We start from the raw sequence: 16,969 nt of genomic DNA, 5'->3' as shown, positions 1-16,969 counted from the left end.
AAACATCTCAGCACAGTGCAACCGGGAATATATCTGGATTTATCCCAAGACTCATGGTCAATAGTGAGCTAAGAATAGGACACTGTGCAGCAGACTAAGAATAAGCAGGCCTAATACCTGATACTACCCTGAAACCTCCATATTCTCTACTGGATCCATACAGTACATGAGTTAGATAGTGTTCTTCATCTTGATCAGCCAGGCCATAAAATCATCCTGATTTTCACCAAATCGGATCTGGTAAGTCTGAACCAATTTTTTTGTTGAAAATCACAGGAAATTTGAATTTGGAGTTGGGAGTATTGCAGTTCTCTGTTTGTGGCCTCAGTCGTTGTTCAAAGTCACCAGTCCGGCCACTACAAATTATTTCCAGGCCTTACGCAGCTAACAGTGGGGTTTGGAGAATTAAATTATGCTGCACCAAACAGGGACAGTGCACAAATATACAAGCTGCACTGTGTGGCCTTCTGTTCTCACATATCGACCCGCCCAGGGATTGTGACTTATTTTGTTGACGGTGGTGTTTTATGTTAATATAAAACAAACAAAAAAAAACCAACAAACAGTGAATATATATAGTATGTGTCAGCAGCCTCAGACGTCGTTCAGTCACGAATCCAGCCACTATGAATTATTGCAGGCCTTATACAGCTAGCTGTGGTTCTCTAAAAACGACAGTCAGCTAATAAAGTTACATAAAGCTACACTGAAAAGTAAATTAAAGGGGTTTTTTCTTTTTCAATAGCCCCCCCATTTGGCGCGAGACAAACCCAATGCAGGGGCTTAAAAAAAAAACCGGATAGTACTTACCCGAATCCCCGCGCTCCGGTGACTTCTTACTTACCTTGCGAAGATGGCCGCCGGGATCTTCACCCACGGTGGACCGCAGGTCTTCTCCCATGGTGCACCGTGGGCTCTGTGCGTTCCATTGCCGATTCCAGCCTCCTGATTGGCTGGAATCGGCACACGTGACGGGGCGGAGCTACGAGGAGCAGCTCTCCGGCACGAGCGGCCCCATTCAGAAGGGAGAAGACCGGACTGCGCAAGCGCGTCTAATCGGGCGATTAGACGCTGAAATTAGACGGCACCATGGAGACGAGGACGCTAGCAACGGAACAGGTAAGTGAATAACTTCTGTATGGCTCATAATTAATGCATGATGTACATTACAAAGTGCATTAATATGGCCATACAGAAGTGTATAACCCCACTTGCTTTCGCGGGACAACCCCTTTAACAAAAGACTAAAAAAAAATTTAAAAGAAACTTGAAGAAAGCAAGCAGTAGGGGACATGTTGGTGGTGGAGGCAGTAGAGGACAGACTAAATTGGCTCTTTAAGTTGCTCCGACTGAAGCAGCAGCTTCACATTCTGCAGGAGAGGAGGCAAGCCATCTGCTATTCTTTAGAAGTGGTTCTGCCTGTGTAGTAAATCTGCAGCACGTAGGACACGTCTTATGACACAGTATGTCTCACACACCACCACCTCCTCTTCCTCCCAGTCACAGGCGCACAGCAGTCAGTCTGCACCAGTTGGCCACGTGCATTCCACCTCTACTTTACCCCGTGCCAAATCCCACGACCCTCCGAAGTAGTCTACATGGATCAATCTAAGCAGCTGTTTGATCATTCAGTGTCATGGATGTCAGTTCAAACAACCAGAGGGAGAAGAATAAGACACTGAATGCACTGATGCCCAACCATTTTTTCCCTCCGAAGAGGAAGATGATGATGGGTCAGTGCGTGCAGTCAGCCCTCCACAGGCATGGATGTGGAAACAGAGGTGCCAGGTCCTGGCGCTCACCCTGACATAGAGTCCACCCAGGAGGAGAAGGAAGAAGAGGGGCGGAAGAGGATGAAGTACTCCATCTAACATGGAGAGGCAGGGAAAGTCATGATACCATCTTGCAGGGGGGGGGGGGGGAGATGGACATTGCAGGGCAGCACCTTGCCAAGAGAGCGAGTAAAATGTCACAGAGAAACAAAACTGCAGTGCCACCATCAGCTACTATTAATCGCAGCAGCAACATCAGGCCCACAGCTAGGTCTGCTCACAGGACTTGTGCGGCATGGGCATTCATTGAAATTGCAGGTGATGACAGAAGAGTGGTCATCTGTAGAGATGAGCGAGCATGCTTACTGGTCCGAGCGTGCTCGGGGAGGCGCGGGGGGGGAGCGTCGGGTGGCGGTATTGCTGATGTGACATGAATCGCATGAACTGATGACTAACTTAAACTCCTCACTCACAATGCATCCCGAGTAGACCTGCATACACATTGCAGTCCTTGCAAAGCTATGTGGAGACACCTACCTAGCCATAATAAGTAGACCCTGTGACAAAACACACACATCCCATTTAACAACAGTAGATGCACCTCCTCAATACTTGAAGGTCTCTCTGCATTTTCTCTGGAAGGCACATGTCACCAGGTCCTGGAGAAATATTTATGGAAATCTGACGCATTCAATATGCCCCAGCCTCCCCAACAGTCTCCCACCCAACCTCCATCAGGAAACAAAACTAACTCAACCATGACATGATCCAAAGACGGAAGAGACAAATCATCCTCAAACCCTTTACAAGACCTTTCGCAACTGGCCTGGGTTCAACATCTTTTGCGAAATTTTGCATAGGAAAACAACTCTACATCTCCCCATTCATCTCCGAATCATAGTCCTACTCACACATCAACCTTGGAGACCTCATAAGCCACCTCAGTGGCACAAGAAGTATCAAGACTTTTGATGCCGATGTTCGATATTAGACTGGAGATGCTCCATACCTCAATCAGTTCTGCACTATCGCTCATTACAACAAATGCTCAAAGAATCACAGATCTGGAGAACCTTTTCTATGAGATAATAGTCTCTAATCTGGAACAAACAGTCAATAGGTGTCGAGAAAATGAACCAGCGCTGAGAGAAAAATTGATAGACCTAGAGAATCAAGACCCTAGGAATAATTTACACTTTGTGGGCAACCCAGAAAGCATTGTGGGAAATGAATTAATTGTGCTCCTGACAGAAGAACTCCTCAAGGCCCTTTCCTCACACATCCTGCAGGACAAAATCAGCATAGAGCGAGCTCTCAGAATAGCACCCCCCAGATCATCTGATACAAATCAATATCCGAGGCAAATAATTGTGAAATACCTAAACTGGACAGTAAAGGAAAGTATTTTGAGGAATTATCATCGCCAACCTATCCTGAGGATCAGAGACTTAAGGTCTTAATATTTCAAGAATAGAGATGAGCGAACCTACTCGTTTCGAGTAATTACTCGATCGAGTACCGCGATTTTCGAGTACTTCAGTACTCGGGTGAAAAGATTCGGGCGGTGCCGGGGGGCGGGGGAGGCGTGGCGGCGCGGGGGGTAGCAGCGGGGAACAGGAGGGAGCCCTCTCTCCCTCTCCCCCCCACTCCCCGCTGCAACCCCCAACTCACCCACGGCGCCTCCGAATCTTTTCGCCCGAGTACGGAAGTACTCGAAAATCGCAGTACTCGGGCGAAAAAGGGGCGTGGCCGAGTAGGCTCGCTTATCTCTATTCAAGACGTCTCTGCCTCTGTTTCCCAAAAGGATAAAGACTTTACAGCAATCTGCTGCTATCGTCACGAAAAGGCCATAAGATTCCAGCTATTGTTTCCTGCTAAACTAAAAGTACAAGACAACGGCCGACAACTAATCTTTGATGATCCCCACTCAGCACGCCAACATTCCCATCTTCAGGAGGACGACAGACTGCAAAGAACCACAATTTGAAAGATGTGTGTGTTTCCTCTTCGGATGGAAATTTTAAATTCCAACTCAACATTAATACCTTTGGACTGCAATGTGAACTTCCTTTTTCCATTTTTCTCACTGTTTAAGTGACGAGGCTTAGGCTCTATTTTGGTTTGAAAATGAGCTAATGAACATGTTTCTTCAAGCTTTTGTTGATTATATGTTGGCACTAACATGTTTCTCTTCCCTGCTACTTTATAGATCTGAATTGATGGTGCTGGTTTCCTATCACGCACCAATCAACCTACCATCGCTTGCTGGGATGACAGGTTGGTAAGATACACCACAACTGCACAATGCATAACCCAAATCAAGTATCATGATGGCAAATGTAGGAGACACAACAGGAGTATTCAACCTCCACAGACATTAAGATTGTGTCATGGAATGTGGCGGGCCCTAACATATCAATCAAAAGAAAGAAGGTTCTGACTCATTTGAAACACCTTCAACCTGATATTGTCTTCCTGCGGGAGACACACTGGAGGCCCAACACGGGGAGCCCCTTGATAGCCCAACATCTGAACAAACGGATCTCTTAGAGTTACCATTCTCTGAAGAGGAAGTACAAGCAGTGGTGACAGCTTCGCCAAATAACAAAACCCCAGGTTCTGACGGCTATAGTAATGAATACTATAAAATGCTATAGAATTATTACCCACATTAACAAGACTGTATATTGACATTTACGCCCATAATGTTTACGTTGACATGCTCCTTGACTCTAGAACTGTCCTCATGCTTAAACCTAACAAAAGCCCTACACTGGTACCATCGTATTGCCCAATTTAATTACTAAATTGCAATAATACATTTTTTCCTGGCCAACCACCTTCAAAATATACTCCTGACCATTATTCATCCATCCCAAAGAGGCTTCACTGCCCAAAGACAATTCACTAAAAACATCCTTACTGCCATCGCAGCCACCATTGAGGCTAAAAGCCCAAATGCCCCTCAGATGCTCCTGCTTAGCCTGGGCAAGGAAAAGGCGTTTGACAAGGTATCATGGCGTTTCCTATACTCTACCCTACGAAAGAGACGCTTTGGCTCGAGCTTGTGTAACTTTATTCACCATATCCAATCTAATGTATCCACTACCCCTTCAATAAATGGACATAATACTCAACCTATAGATATATTCAGAGGGGCAGACAGGGATGTCCCATTTTACCCTACTTTTCAACCTCTTGCTAGATCACCTACTACATAATTTTCAATCGCTAACCTTACAACAACTAACCCATTTATACCACACCAACATCTCAGTGGCGGCTTTTGCGGATAACATACTATTAATTGTCAAAAACCAAACTGTCACTCTGCCGCTGGTACTCTAAGATCTCCATAAATTAGGATCTTTATCAAGGTATGCTCTTAACTTGGAGAAAACAGAAGCCCTATTAATAAATGGCCTATCACAACCAGAGTGGACCCTTCAATATCCTTTTCAGTGACAAACAAGTTCCAGTACATACCTTGTTGTTCATTTACCTAAATCATACAGCAAACTTTACATGATCAAGATCAAACCCTATATTACATCATTGGAAAAAACCCTATTAAAATAGCTAAAGCTTCCACTGTCCTACATAGGTAAGTATCACCTAATTAAAATGGCGAATTCCCTCGTCTCCTATTTATACTCCATGTTTTTCCAATATATCTCACTCCTAACGATGAAAAAAGGAGAAATAGTTTGATACGTAAATTTATTTGGAAGGGAGGCAGATATCGGATATCCTCTAATATCTTAAAGGGGTTGTCCCGCGAAAGCAAGTGGGGTTAAGCACTTCTGTATGGCCTTATTAATGCACTTTGCAATATACATCGTGCATTAAATATTGGCCATACAGAAGTTATACACTTACCCCCTCCGGTGTTGGCGTCCCCGTCTCCATGGCGCCGACCGAAGCCTTCTTCTGCCTGGATTAGACGCGCTTGCGCAGTCTGCCCTCTTCTGTCCGGCTCCGGCGTGCTCGCACCGCAGAGGTCTTCTGCGCATTCAACGGGACAGAAGAGCAGACTGCGCAAGCGCATCTAATCGAGGGAGAAGAAGGCTTCGGTCGGCGCCATGGAGATGGGGACGCCAACACCGGAGGGGGTAAGTGTATAACTTCTGTATGGCCAATATTTAATGCACGATGTATATTACAAAGTGCATTAATATGGCCATACAGAAGTGCTTAACCCCACTTGCTTTCGCGGGACAACCCCTTTAAGACAACCGAAATGTGATGGTGGGATAGATTTCCCCAATGTGCAGTTACACTATATAGCCGCATTAACAGGAAGAATAACTGATTAGACACAACAAACATCTGTATTTGTAGATACACATATTGAACATAAACTCGTACTATGGATCACTCATCCTAATTTCTTACATAGCCCATACCTGATGATACTGAAGAAATGCAGAGACAATCCCTTACTAATATTAACATTGAAGGCATGGCAAAAACTGCGGAAGTCAACCTCCTCATACCCTAATTTCTCAATATACTTAAGACTGCTAAAAAAACGAATTTCCAACACAACGTATCTCACAGAGAATTCCATCAATGGCATAAAGGAGGAATAATTAATATTAAATGCTTACTGAATGAAAACAACCATGAGATGCTATTTCTTTCACAAAACAAATACCCCCAAACTCTTATAACTTTTTTTTTCTATCTACAAGCCAAAAGCTGTATAGATAGGACCTTTGCCAACATGTCCCCAGACATATGTGACACACACCCCTAATATGTGAGGTCATACAACCAGATCCTACCAACACTTACGCACTCCAATGGACTATACCACATCTCAAACAGCACTTGGGAGATGGACCATTGATATTGCCAATTTAACCATTCCACATCTACAGAAGGCCCTAAAATACAGTTAGCGCTACCTTCCCTCAAGCTATTATGTAGAAATGACTGTACAACTCTACCATAGGGCATATATCACTCCTCAAAGAGGATTTAAAATGGGAATATACCCAGATGATAGATGTTCCCGAAGTTGGGAGTTGGGGGCGGGTCTCCTCTATTGTCTGTGGGACTTCCATGTGATTCAAAGTTTCTGGACCATCATACACAGGTTCACGACCACATATTTAACCTCGGCTGGACCCTCAATCCCATTTGGGTATATAGACCAAGATGAACACAGATGTACACAAGAGAGTCAAAAACGTCTACATATGGTTGCCATGCCCATCAAAACGATCCTACAGACATGGATTGATATGAACTCTCCTCTCTTTCAACTCTTTTTGGAGAAACGTACTTTTCTCATGCAGATGGATTGGGTGGAGGCTTCATCTGCGAAGGAAACCCGGGTACAGAAGTTTTTTGAAAGTTGGGAGAGCTTTATGGAGATATTACCTCAACGAGGGAGGGAGGCAACCAATGAATCCTTTAAATGAACCTCTTGGTATATGGAGAGAACCGTGAAAAAAGACCCTCTGAAAAGCCTATAATTGATGTGATCCTGAGGGCAGGGTGGGGGCCTCACGTGTGACGCCATTACATAGAAACTCCTGGATGTTACTTGAGCCCTGCTGGGACCATATAGGAGGTCCAGTTATGAGACCTCATATCTCCTCCCTCTTCTCCCCACTCCTTCCCAATCACCCCATCCTTTCCCCCCCTCTTTCTCCCTCTCCACCTTTTTTCCTTTATTAGGATGCAACAGGATGCTATCTAAATATTTGTTCTAAACATAGACCGAATCTCTTGAACTAGACATTTTGTCACAATGCTTGAAAATGCTCCCTAATGTTCTAGTATCTTATTGTACTTCTATTATCATCTAAAATGCATTTCCACTTTATCCTATGTACGCAAAAATTTTTATGAAAACATGTTGAATTCAAATTAAAACTACTTACCACTAGTTTCATTGGTGCCAATGACATATAACCCATTATCTCGGATTTTGCCTTGCAAACCAATCCTATGATAGACCTTTCCATTGCTAGAACAGAAGACTAATGTGTGATCCTGAAATGGGGCTCCGGGGGTTCCCTTTAGTTCAATGAAGTTGTATGGGATAGATCCCAGCAACACCTCCACCTCGCTGATTGCAAGCATCACGGAAGAGGAAGGTGTCCGAGGATAAGTGGAGATTGTTGACAGGCTTGAGATCACAAATGGTGTTCCAGAAGGTAATACAGTCTCACAGTCATTCTTTGTAAGAGGAGTAATCCTAGTGATCTGGAACATAAATAAAAAATGTGAAGTTTTGTGCAATGTTTTCATCTCATATGTTCGACATAGTAATCATAATGTAATAGCAATTATGTTGAAGTTTGGACCCTAAATGATAACATCCCATCACTCTGGATCATCAAATCCTATAGTTCTAGACCTCAACTGAGACACTATTGAGATTTCCAAATTTCTACCCTACTGATTTATCTCATAGTATACTGGACATCATTCTCAAGGTGGCTCAGTGGTTAGTACTGTTGCCTTGCAGCACTGGGGTCCGGGGTTGTCACCAAAGACAACATCTGCATGGAGTTTGTGTGGGTTTCCTCCAAAAGCACACATACAGATGAATATAGCTTGTGAGCCCCAATGGGGACAGAACTCAATATCAAGTAAAGTGGTGCATAATATGCATGCGCTATACAAATAAAGGCGATTATTATTCTCGATTGTACCTGAAAGCTGGAATGGTCTACTGGTGTAAACCCATGGCAACGACTCAAAGACTCATCCTCCATGTGAAATTTTTCATCTTCATGTATAGCTTCCTGTCTTGGAGTTAAAACCTTGAGAAGGCCAGAAGCATCATCCCGTGCTTGTCCGACGTATACAACAGCATCCACCAGACCATCTCCTGTCACAGGCATGTTGACAACATATTCCTTTACTGGACGATAATACAATGCAACTGCATCTGCCCCGTTCTGTATAGTGTTAGAACGCAATACAATGTGAGGCTTAGGAGTAACCTTGGCACTGCCCACCAGGAAGTAGCCATTTTTATCTGTGTAATGTCCCTTGAGATTCAGGACGATGTAAGCCAAATTGTTCTTCCCATTGAAGAGAACAAGCCAATAGCCAGCCAGACTGACTGAGCTGTTGCTTGTGTGATAAAGCTCTATAAATTCAGTATCTTCGGCTGACCCTGGTGTATTAGGGTTGACTTCATTAATCAAAAGAATGGGAGATGTATTGGTCGGCTGTGCTGTGGAAATAGAAGCAGGAAAGTCATTAGTATTGCAGAAATCAATATGGAATCATAAGGGGATATATAAAAGGAGTAAAATGCATTTATTTTTGCATCTGTAAGGCTGCTGTAGTTACAGATACTATAATGGAATGGAGAACAGACGTAGGACTCAGACAGGTTCCAACTGAAATAAGTCTTTACAACATTCGGACATGAATGCTTAGTAGTTACACACTGTTTCATAGGACAGTCTCCTAATATTGCATGAGTTAAGATGGAAGCATTGCACAAGATCTTATTCACCTTTTTGTTGCACCCAATTCACGACTCTTCATTACTCAACTGGAAAGCCCCCTTTGGTACTATATCAATGTAGGCCTTGAACAGCGGCACTTACACCCAACATACTCATTACTCAGTCCTCTCCCTGGCATCACACCCGCGCCCACGCTGCTGGGCCATGCTGTCTCAGTCAACAAACTATTTCCTCATCACTTGGAGTTTGGCAAAGAAGGGAGTCCCCAGGCTCAAACTGTAAAACAGGAACCTGAGGTCTGAGAAGCTCGCTTTGAGTAGCAACCAAGGATCACTGTCCCTACTTTTCTTGTGTGTCACTGATGGTAAAAGGAACATGTACACACACCATCAAACTCAGGTTCCTTGGGTCCATCAGATGGCCTTAATCTGAAGCCCACCCTTCAATGTTGTATGCGGAACCTGTGCTTGCCCTTTTTTAATTGCATCACAATATTTTTTGTTGGACATATCATTAATAGTATCTAATAGGTTATTTGTGAATCAACCTATAGGAAATAAACTCCTGCTGGAGCTTGACTGTCTTCTACTGGACTTTGAGGCCCATAATTGTAGAGCCTCGGTCCACTAGGAGTCCTTCTGGTAGTTTGGTGCCTCTGTTCATTCCTGTGACCACATTTCAATATGGAAATTGTAGATTACTACTCCAGAAAATCATATCCTTTTACACACTGATTCAGCATTTCCTAACTAACTACTGACAGGAACTCTCCTACAAAATCCTTAGAACAATTAACGCAATTTGGGCTTGAATGGGAAAGTATAATAATGCACAAATTAGCAATTTTTTGGGTGAAAAGACTAAACTATGAAAAATATCACAAAAGGACTGTTGTTGCTGTCTTTGGACCATCAGTCTCAGTATGCTCTATTAAGTAAGTCAACAAGTAGTAGGACATTCGCTGGAGGTATATAATGCTACTGTGAAAGTGGTCTGCTGGAATTCAATTGTGGTGTATGTGTGCAACAAAAGTTGCATGCTTAATACAACCTTCGATGGTTGCCACAGAGAGGCCATATTAATTCATATGTACTGAGTGTATGCAAGAAAAGTGGCCACTTGGCCCTATCCTAAACACACAATGGTGCTCATTATCAGTGTTTTACTCTTTGTTGCTACGTATAGGGAATGCAGTATATAGGATGCATGCATTGCTGGAAAGCTATTCTGCTACAATGACTTATGAGAACACAAAAATACAAAATGTCTACTACCTGGGGATGAATTTGGCAGGTCGCTAGGTTGTCGGCAGACAGTGAAGGTGGCATTCTTGTTCTGCACAGTTATAAGTCTCCCCATTAATACAAAGGGCAAGACAACATCAAGTTCAGCATTTTGAGGAGATAATGTGGCATTCGGTCTGACATGAAGAGTCAACTGGTGCGACTGGCAAGTAAGGTTGGTATCTGTATACAAATAAAGAAACCAATTAGAAGTAGTAACATTAGTAGTAACATCTACCAAAGCTTTCATAAAAGTCAGATGAAGGCTATGTATTAAGATTAGGCATAAGAGCTCAGTGCTCTTGATAGTTCAGGGTCCCAGAAGTGGGATCCGATCCTATCAGCCATAGAGGCTTAAGGGTCCTTTCACACCGATCTATTACATGCCGATGACAAACAATGATAAATATGATCAGCACTCTTCAAACAGGCCAATTCAGCATATATGGTGGCAAGTGATTGTATATATGATCATTTGACCCCATACGGTTTCATGATTGTCGGTAGCATGTGTCTGGCTCACACAAAGAGATGTGCTGCTGACCATGATGACTTTTTGGATGACCAAAGATGCAAACAGCCGATAAACGAGCATTTGCCAGATGATCGGGTGCAGCTTCAAATGGCCCGATTGGCTGGCAAATAAACAGTCTTGCCTAATCAATAGGTCATGTGAAAAGCCCTGTAGATAACATCCAACTCTTTGCTGTATTCAATAGGAACCTTCATCCATTCCTTCTAGGGCATAAAAAAATACCTGGTCATGTGTTGATAACACGGCTAATGATTACAGGTTTAACAACAAAAACATACACCTTAGCACTCATATACATTATATCTGAGTAATATTGTGCAACTGTTGTTTATACTAACCACATAAAAGTGAAAGGTTCTAAGCGTATATTTTTAACAAAACATATGGGCTCATCCACCACATCCAGGTGAATAAACCTTAATAGAAAGTTTCTTAACTTTAACATTCTTAACATTAGTGTCCATTAGCACTTTATGCAAAACGATTCCTAGAACTGGCAATCTTTCAATCCTTTGAAAGATTGTTTTTGCATGTAAACGAGCGTTTAGAGTTAAAAACTCATCTATTAAGGTTTGCATGGATGTGCCAGATGGGCTCACATGTTTTCATCAAAATATGAGCTAAAAACCTTGTATTTCTATGCTGTTAATATAAACAACAGTTGTGCAATTTTATCCAGATATTAAATGTGTATAAGTGCTGAGACATGTTTTTCTATTGCTGCATTTGTTGCTACCATGGCTTATGTGTACCTTCACATTTAATTAATTTGTTGGAAGTGCTTTATTATTTGTTGAAGCTGTATGGTTTATTGCGGTGCATTGTTTTGTAACAAGAGGTGCACATGTCACATGACCAGAACAGATTTTGATCCATTGGAAGTAAATGAAAATTCTATTGAATGACAGCTAGCAGAGATCTTGAACGCCGGGAAGAATTAATACAGAAAGTACAGTATATTGGGAAATTATATAACTTTTCATGAAATAATGGATAAGGCTAATTTGCTGAAACTTTAATATCCCTTTAAGATGTCCCATCGCACGCACAGTACGTTGGGTAATATAGTGCCGGTTGACCTGTTTATTATGGTTCCCTGGATCCAACCATCTCACATTGTACAATACTTATTCACTGTTATATTTCACCTGTAAATAAGCTGGAAGATACGTGACATTTGCAAAGAGATTGCCAAGACCTGACCACAGCATTCAGAACCTTGGAGGAAACTTGGTCTCCCTCCCATTCAGAGCAATCTGCATTGAGACAACAGGGATGAAAAAAACAGTAATGAGTCCATCAATGTAACTGGTTTAGTTTTCCATATTATAGGAGATATACAGGAGAAATAAGAATAGTCCATGGACAATATTTGCTATTGCAGCACAGTCACATTCAAGTCTTAATATCCATCATATACGCTGTAAAAGAACTTTGTTAGACAAGTGGGTTTTATTACCTGTCGTTATCTCGAAGCATAATCTCACGCTGGGATAGGCTGACCCATGGGGGCAATTATTCAGTTGTCCTGGGGTGCTACCTCCAAGTATAAAAACGGGGTCCTCACCCTCATTGCACAGGCTGGCAGAAATGTTTACATCCCTAGATGTGAAAACGACAACATATCACATCATATGTGATAAATCCAAATAATCCAACCCCCCTCCCCGTTTCAGAATAAGTTTATTTGCCAAATTTAAAAACTTTCAGCGGTTTGCAAAAAAAAATAAAAAAATTTAAAGGCTGGGTTCACACGGGGCGAAATTGCCGCGGAATTCCCGTATGGACTTTCCGCATTGAAATTCCGATGAGATTTTTAAACTCAGTATTGAAAAAGCGGCTAACAAGCAGCACATCCCCAAACCCAAATAGGGTAGAACTGGAATAATGCAACAGCCACCAAGGAACTTGAACCAATGTCCCCAAGACATATCCAAAAGGCAAAGAGTGGCAGCATAAATGGGTGCAGAAGAGTAGACAACTTTATTCTTCCATGCCAAAATCTCGTTCACAGGCTGCCGACAAACTACTGTGGACAAGCAGTGCGGAAACTGACATGCGGTACAGAATTTAAATCTGCGACATGTCATTGTATCGCCGTCTCCGCTGCGGGCTCTCTTCTCTGTCTGGGGAGAGATTCCTGCAGTGGAATAAGGCGGAAAAACCGCTTCAAACCCATGCCAAATGGCACGGGTTTTGAAGCAGCCTTTCCGCTGCGGAAATCTCGCCGGAACCCAGCCTAATAGTTCAACACAACTAATATAACAAGTGGTTTCTCCAAATTCAAAACAAAATGCAACTTTTATCGACCACCGCAGTTTCAGCATTATTCAAGCCCTCTGATCAGAATCTCTCACAAGATCACACATTTGCAAATCAAGTGTTGCAAATCAAATCAAGCTCAAGTTAAAGGGGTTATCCAGGCAGCGCCAGCCAGGATACACTGAGGTTGAAGCAGAAGCACTGCTCCGACCCCTGTGTAGTGGCCAACGCTCGTAATTGCAGGCTGGGGTCCCATTGATTTCAGTGAGAGTTCCGCCTGAAGTTACAAGTGCCAGACACTACACAGGGGTCGGAGCAGTACTTCTGCTCCGACCCCGATGTATCCTGGCAGGCGTTGTCTGGATAACCCCTTTAAATAGTAGTAGATGTTCAGCATTAAGCAAATAGTTAAAGACAGAGATTTACTAGGTCATTTAACAAAAATGCAGGTATGAACATGAGGCTGGGCTTACATGAGCGTAATTCACTGCACACCGCTCGAGAGATACACGTGAGCGGCACACAGCAAGTACACAATGACATTGCGTACTTCCTATGTGCTGCCAATCACCATGCACTATCTTGGCATGTATGCACATGTAGGACGCACCAATATAGGACATGCTGCTATCTTTCTTCCACGTGTATTTCGCACAATATGTATGAGCAGCAACATGGGAGCCTGTGACAAATTGGTACAGTGTATCACGTGCGCAAAACCTGCAGGCACAATACGCTGTCGCCACACGCCCGTATGAAGGTGCCCTGATAGTATGGAACTAAACATGAACCCTGCTACTTTTAAATAAAGTTCCAATCAAAATTATTCAATTTATTCAAACCCCCATTGCAAATTAGGTTTATTTGCCAAATTTACAAACTTTCAGCTGTTTGGGAAAAAAAATCAAACAAAAACAATTGAGCCAAATTGTTCTTGTTTTATTGTTTATTTTGCAAACAGCTGAAAGTTTGTAAATTTGGCAAACAGACCCAATCCGCAATGGGGGTTGAATAATTTTAACTGCAGCTGTAGAACCTAAAAAGGTTAGAGGGGTAGTCAGAAATTATAAATAAAAGGCTTTTTTTTAAGTAGTGCCACCGTCGTGTTTAAGCTTAGGTCTTATTGTAGCTCAGTCCTTCTGAAAATGAATATTGTAATACCCTGTTTCCCTGAAAATAAGACATACCCTGAAAATAAAACATAGCATGAGTTTCCAGAATTTTTGAGGATGCAAAATGATTTTTCAGGCTTTTTGAGGATGCTTGAAATATAAGCCCTACTCCAAAATTAAGCCCTGCTAACAGTTAATTAAAAAAAGTCAATTTAAATAGTGTCCAGGCAGCTATACATGTAAAAAAGTTAAACCTTTTTGAACAAAAATGAATATAAGACACTGTCTTATTTTCAGGGAAACACGGTAGCAGGCAGGGCCTCTTCATATAAAACATATATATTTAGTAACCTTGAACTCCTGGGTTCTCCCACTTACCATGTATGCCAATAAATTATATTATTTCCTATGGTAAGATCCTGGAGAGGATGAGCCGCCATGTCCTCGTAGTCGCCATATACCAGAGCATTGACCAAACCACTTGTAGTGTATCGCTTGTTCTGTAAAACCTCACTGCTTTTCCCCATATACAATGCTACCGCACCGCCACCCTTTTTGAGCAGGCGTGCGCTTTCGGGCAGTGCCTGCTGAGCTGTATGTTCAGAAAAGAAATAGAATAGTACAAACTTCAGAACAAGGATAAAACAGCTGAAACTGATACTATTATAATGATCATATGTCCCCATATAAGAAATATGCCAATAGGACCCTATAGATGTATAAGTGCATGTATAGAAACACAAGTCTCCCCTCAACCTCCTTTCACCTTTTCCAGCTGTCTCCTACGCCAAGGGCTCACTCACACGGGCGTATGCGGCCCGCGTACAACGTGCATATTTTTCACGTATGTAATTCATGGCGCTAAATACCCATTGATTTCTGCATTTGTTCACGCATGTATTACGCACACATGAAAAAACACAGCATGTCCTATTTTATAATACACCCATGTGCATAAGCCCTCCGCCAAACAAATAAAAATTGCCCCAAAGACTCTATAAAGTGTCCATGGTGCTTTCAAAGGAAGATGGCATTTATGTCTAATCCCTGCAAAATAATATGGTAACAGTAAATTTGCGTTAAAATGAGCTTACCTCGATTATCATGCTTTTCACTTACAAGCAAGTACAACCCATTGGCGTCAGTTTGACCTTTAATATCCGTAGCGTAATAGACCAATTGATCCATTGCACTAATAAATGCCAGAGTCAGTCCATAAAGAAAGGCGGATGACGGCGCATGAATTTCTACATATAAATCTTCAGCGTAAGGAGATGAAACTTCATTCAGCATGACTAAAGATATGCTACAGTAATTCTCAGTCCCCGGAGATGGATGTGTCAACTGGAAGGTCAACTGGCCATTTATGTCCAAGCACCTCCCTATGGACTCATCTGTGGTGTGAAAATTAGCATCCTCCCAGAAGGCCTCCGTTCCTGGTGTGAGGACACTGACGAGATCATCAGCTTGCTCTGTGCTCTTAGTCTTGTGTACCAGGGCATCCACTAACCCATCACTGGTTACATGCATTAACATATTGTAAGGTCCCTTTCCAAAATAAAGAGCTATGGCATCTGGTCCATTCTGGATGGTGTTGGATGTCAAGATGATATTGGGAATTGGACTAATACTTATAGACCCAACTAGGAAGAAGCCTTTTCTATCTGTGGTGTATCCTGTTAAGTTGAGTACATTGTAGGCTGTGTTCGTTCTGCCATTATAGAAGACCAGTGTAAAGCCATCAAGAGAGACGTTTTGTCCACTAGTATGACGCAGCTCAATAAATTCAGCAGTGTCATGCCCAGGGCTATCTGGGTTTACTTCACTGATGTACAGCCGTCCTTCCAAATTCGTGTCCTTGGAGTTTTTAATGAGATTCTGACACTTCACGACCAAGAAAATCCCAAGGAACACTACTAAAGCTGATTTTGAAGATGCCATATCTCCCTTTGCTTCTCTACCAAGTCCTCCAATATCTTCTACGAAGTTTGACAGTCTTGAATAGTAGGAAAATATGTCATTCAATCTAGTAGAGAATATGGGAATATGATGTTGAGGATCCCGAGGAGGCAATGGTCCGGAGATGGTATCTCTTCTCTAAAGAGTAGCATATAGTGCTTCAACATAGGTCTAAAAGAGAAATCATCTATCAATATAAATGTCAAAGCTAGATCTAATCATAGAGGAAGTCTCTCACCTAATTTTAGTATTAACTAATCCTAGTATAAGATGTTTGACATAGAGATGAAAGTAACTGTACCTTTATTTTCATCCATAGATACTCCAATCTGGAAATATCATATTTTCTGAGCTTCCCACGTAGTACAAACCATCCAATAAGCGGTTCATCTCCCAAACTCATCCATCTTTCTCACCCTTCTTTATTCAAACATGTTCATCATGATGTTGATTGACGTCTCCAGCTCCCTGTACGTTCCGGATAGACTGCACCTGCGCCACACTTGGGGACTCAGCACACAGCGTCTCCAACAAGAAGATGCCAATCATTATCATGATGGGCATGTCTGAACAAAGAATGGGGAGAGAGCCCAGACAGAACTGG

General features: G+C 42.5%; 1 protein-coding gene across 4 annotated transcripts in view; it reads right to left on the bottom strand.

Moving 5' to 3' along the window:
* The window catches only part of LOC136576860 (uncharacterized), a 35,788-nt gene that overhangs the window by 9,995 nt on the left and 8,824 nt on the right, over positions 1 to 16,969 (bottom strand). For all 4 annotated transcript variants that reach the window (XM_066576465.1, XM_066576468.1, XM_066576466.1 and 1 more), the window contains 7 exons: positions 15,501 to 16,536; positions 14,785 to 14,998; positions 12,492 to 12,634; positions 12,181 to 12,288; positions 10,489 to 10,680; positions 8,444 to 8,973; positions 7,667 to 7,991 (listed from right to left, as the gene is read on the bottom strand). In XM_066576465.1, coding sequence (XP_066432562.1) covers positions 7,667 to 7,991; positions 8,444 to 8,973; positions 10,489 to 10,680; positions 12,181 to 12,288; positions 12,492 to 12,634; positions 14,785 to 14,998; positions 15,501 to 16,347 — 2,359 coding nt within the window. In that variant the 5' untranslated portion in view covers positions 16,348 to 16,536. The remainder of the gene's footprint in view (positions 1 to 7,666; positions 7,992 to 8,443; positions 8,974 to 10,488; positions 10,681 to 12,180; positions 12,289 to 12,491; positions 12,635 to 14,784; positions 14,999 to 15,500; positions 16,537 to 16,969) is intronic.

Source organism: Eleutherodactylus coqui, chromosome 8, assembly GCF_035609145.1.
Source record: "Eleutherodactylus coqui strain aEleCoq1 chromosome 8, aEleCoq1.hap1, whole genome shotgun sequence".
NCBI lineage: Eukaryota > Metazoa > Chordata > Amphibia > Anura > Eleutherodactylidae > Eleutherodactylus > Eleutherodactylus coqui.
Note: the sequence above shows the minus strand (reverse complement) of the source record. Positions and strands in the feature narration are given on the sequence as shown.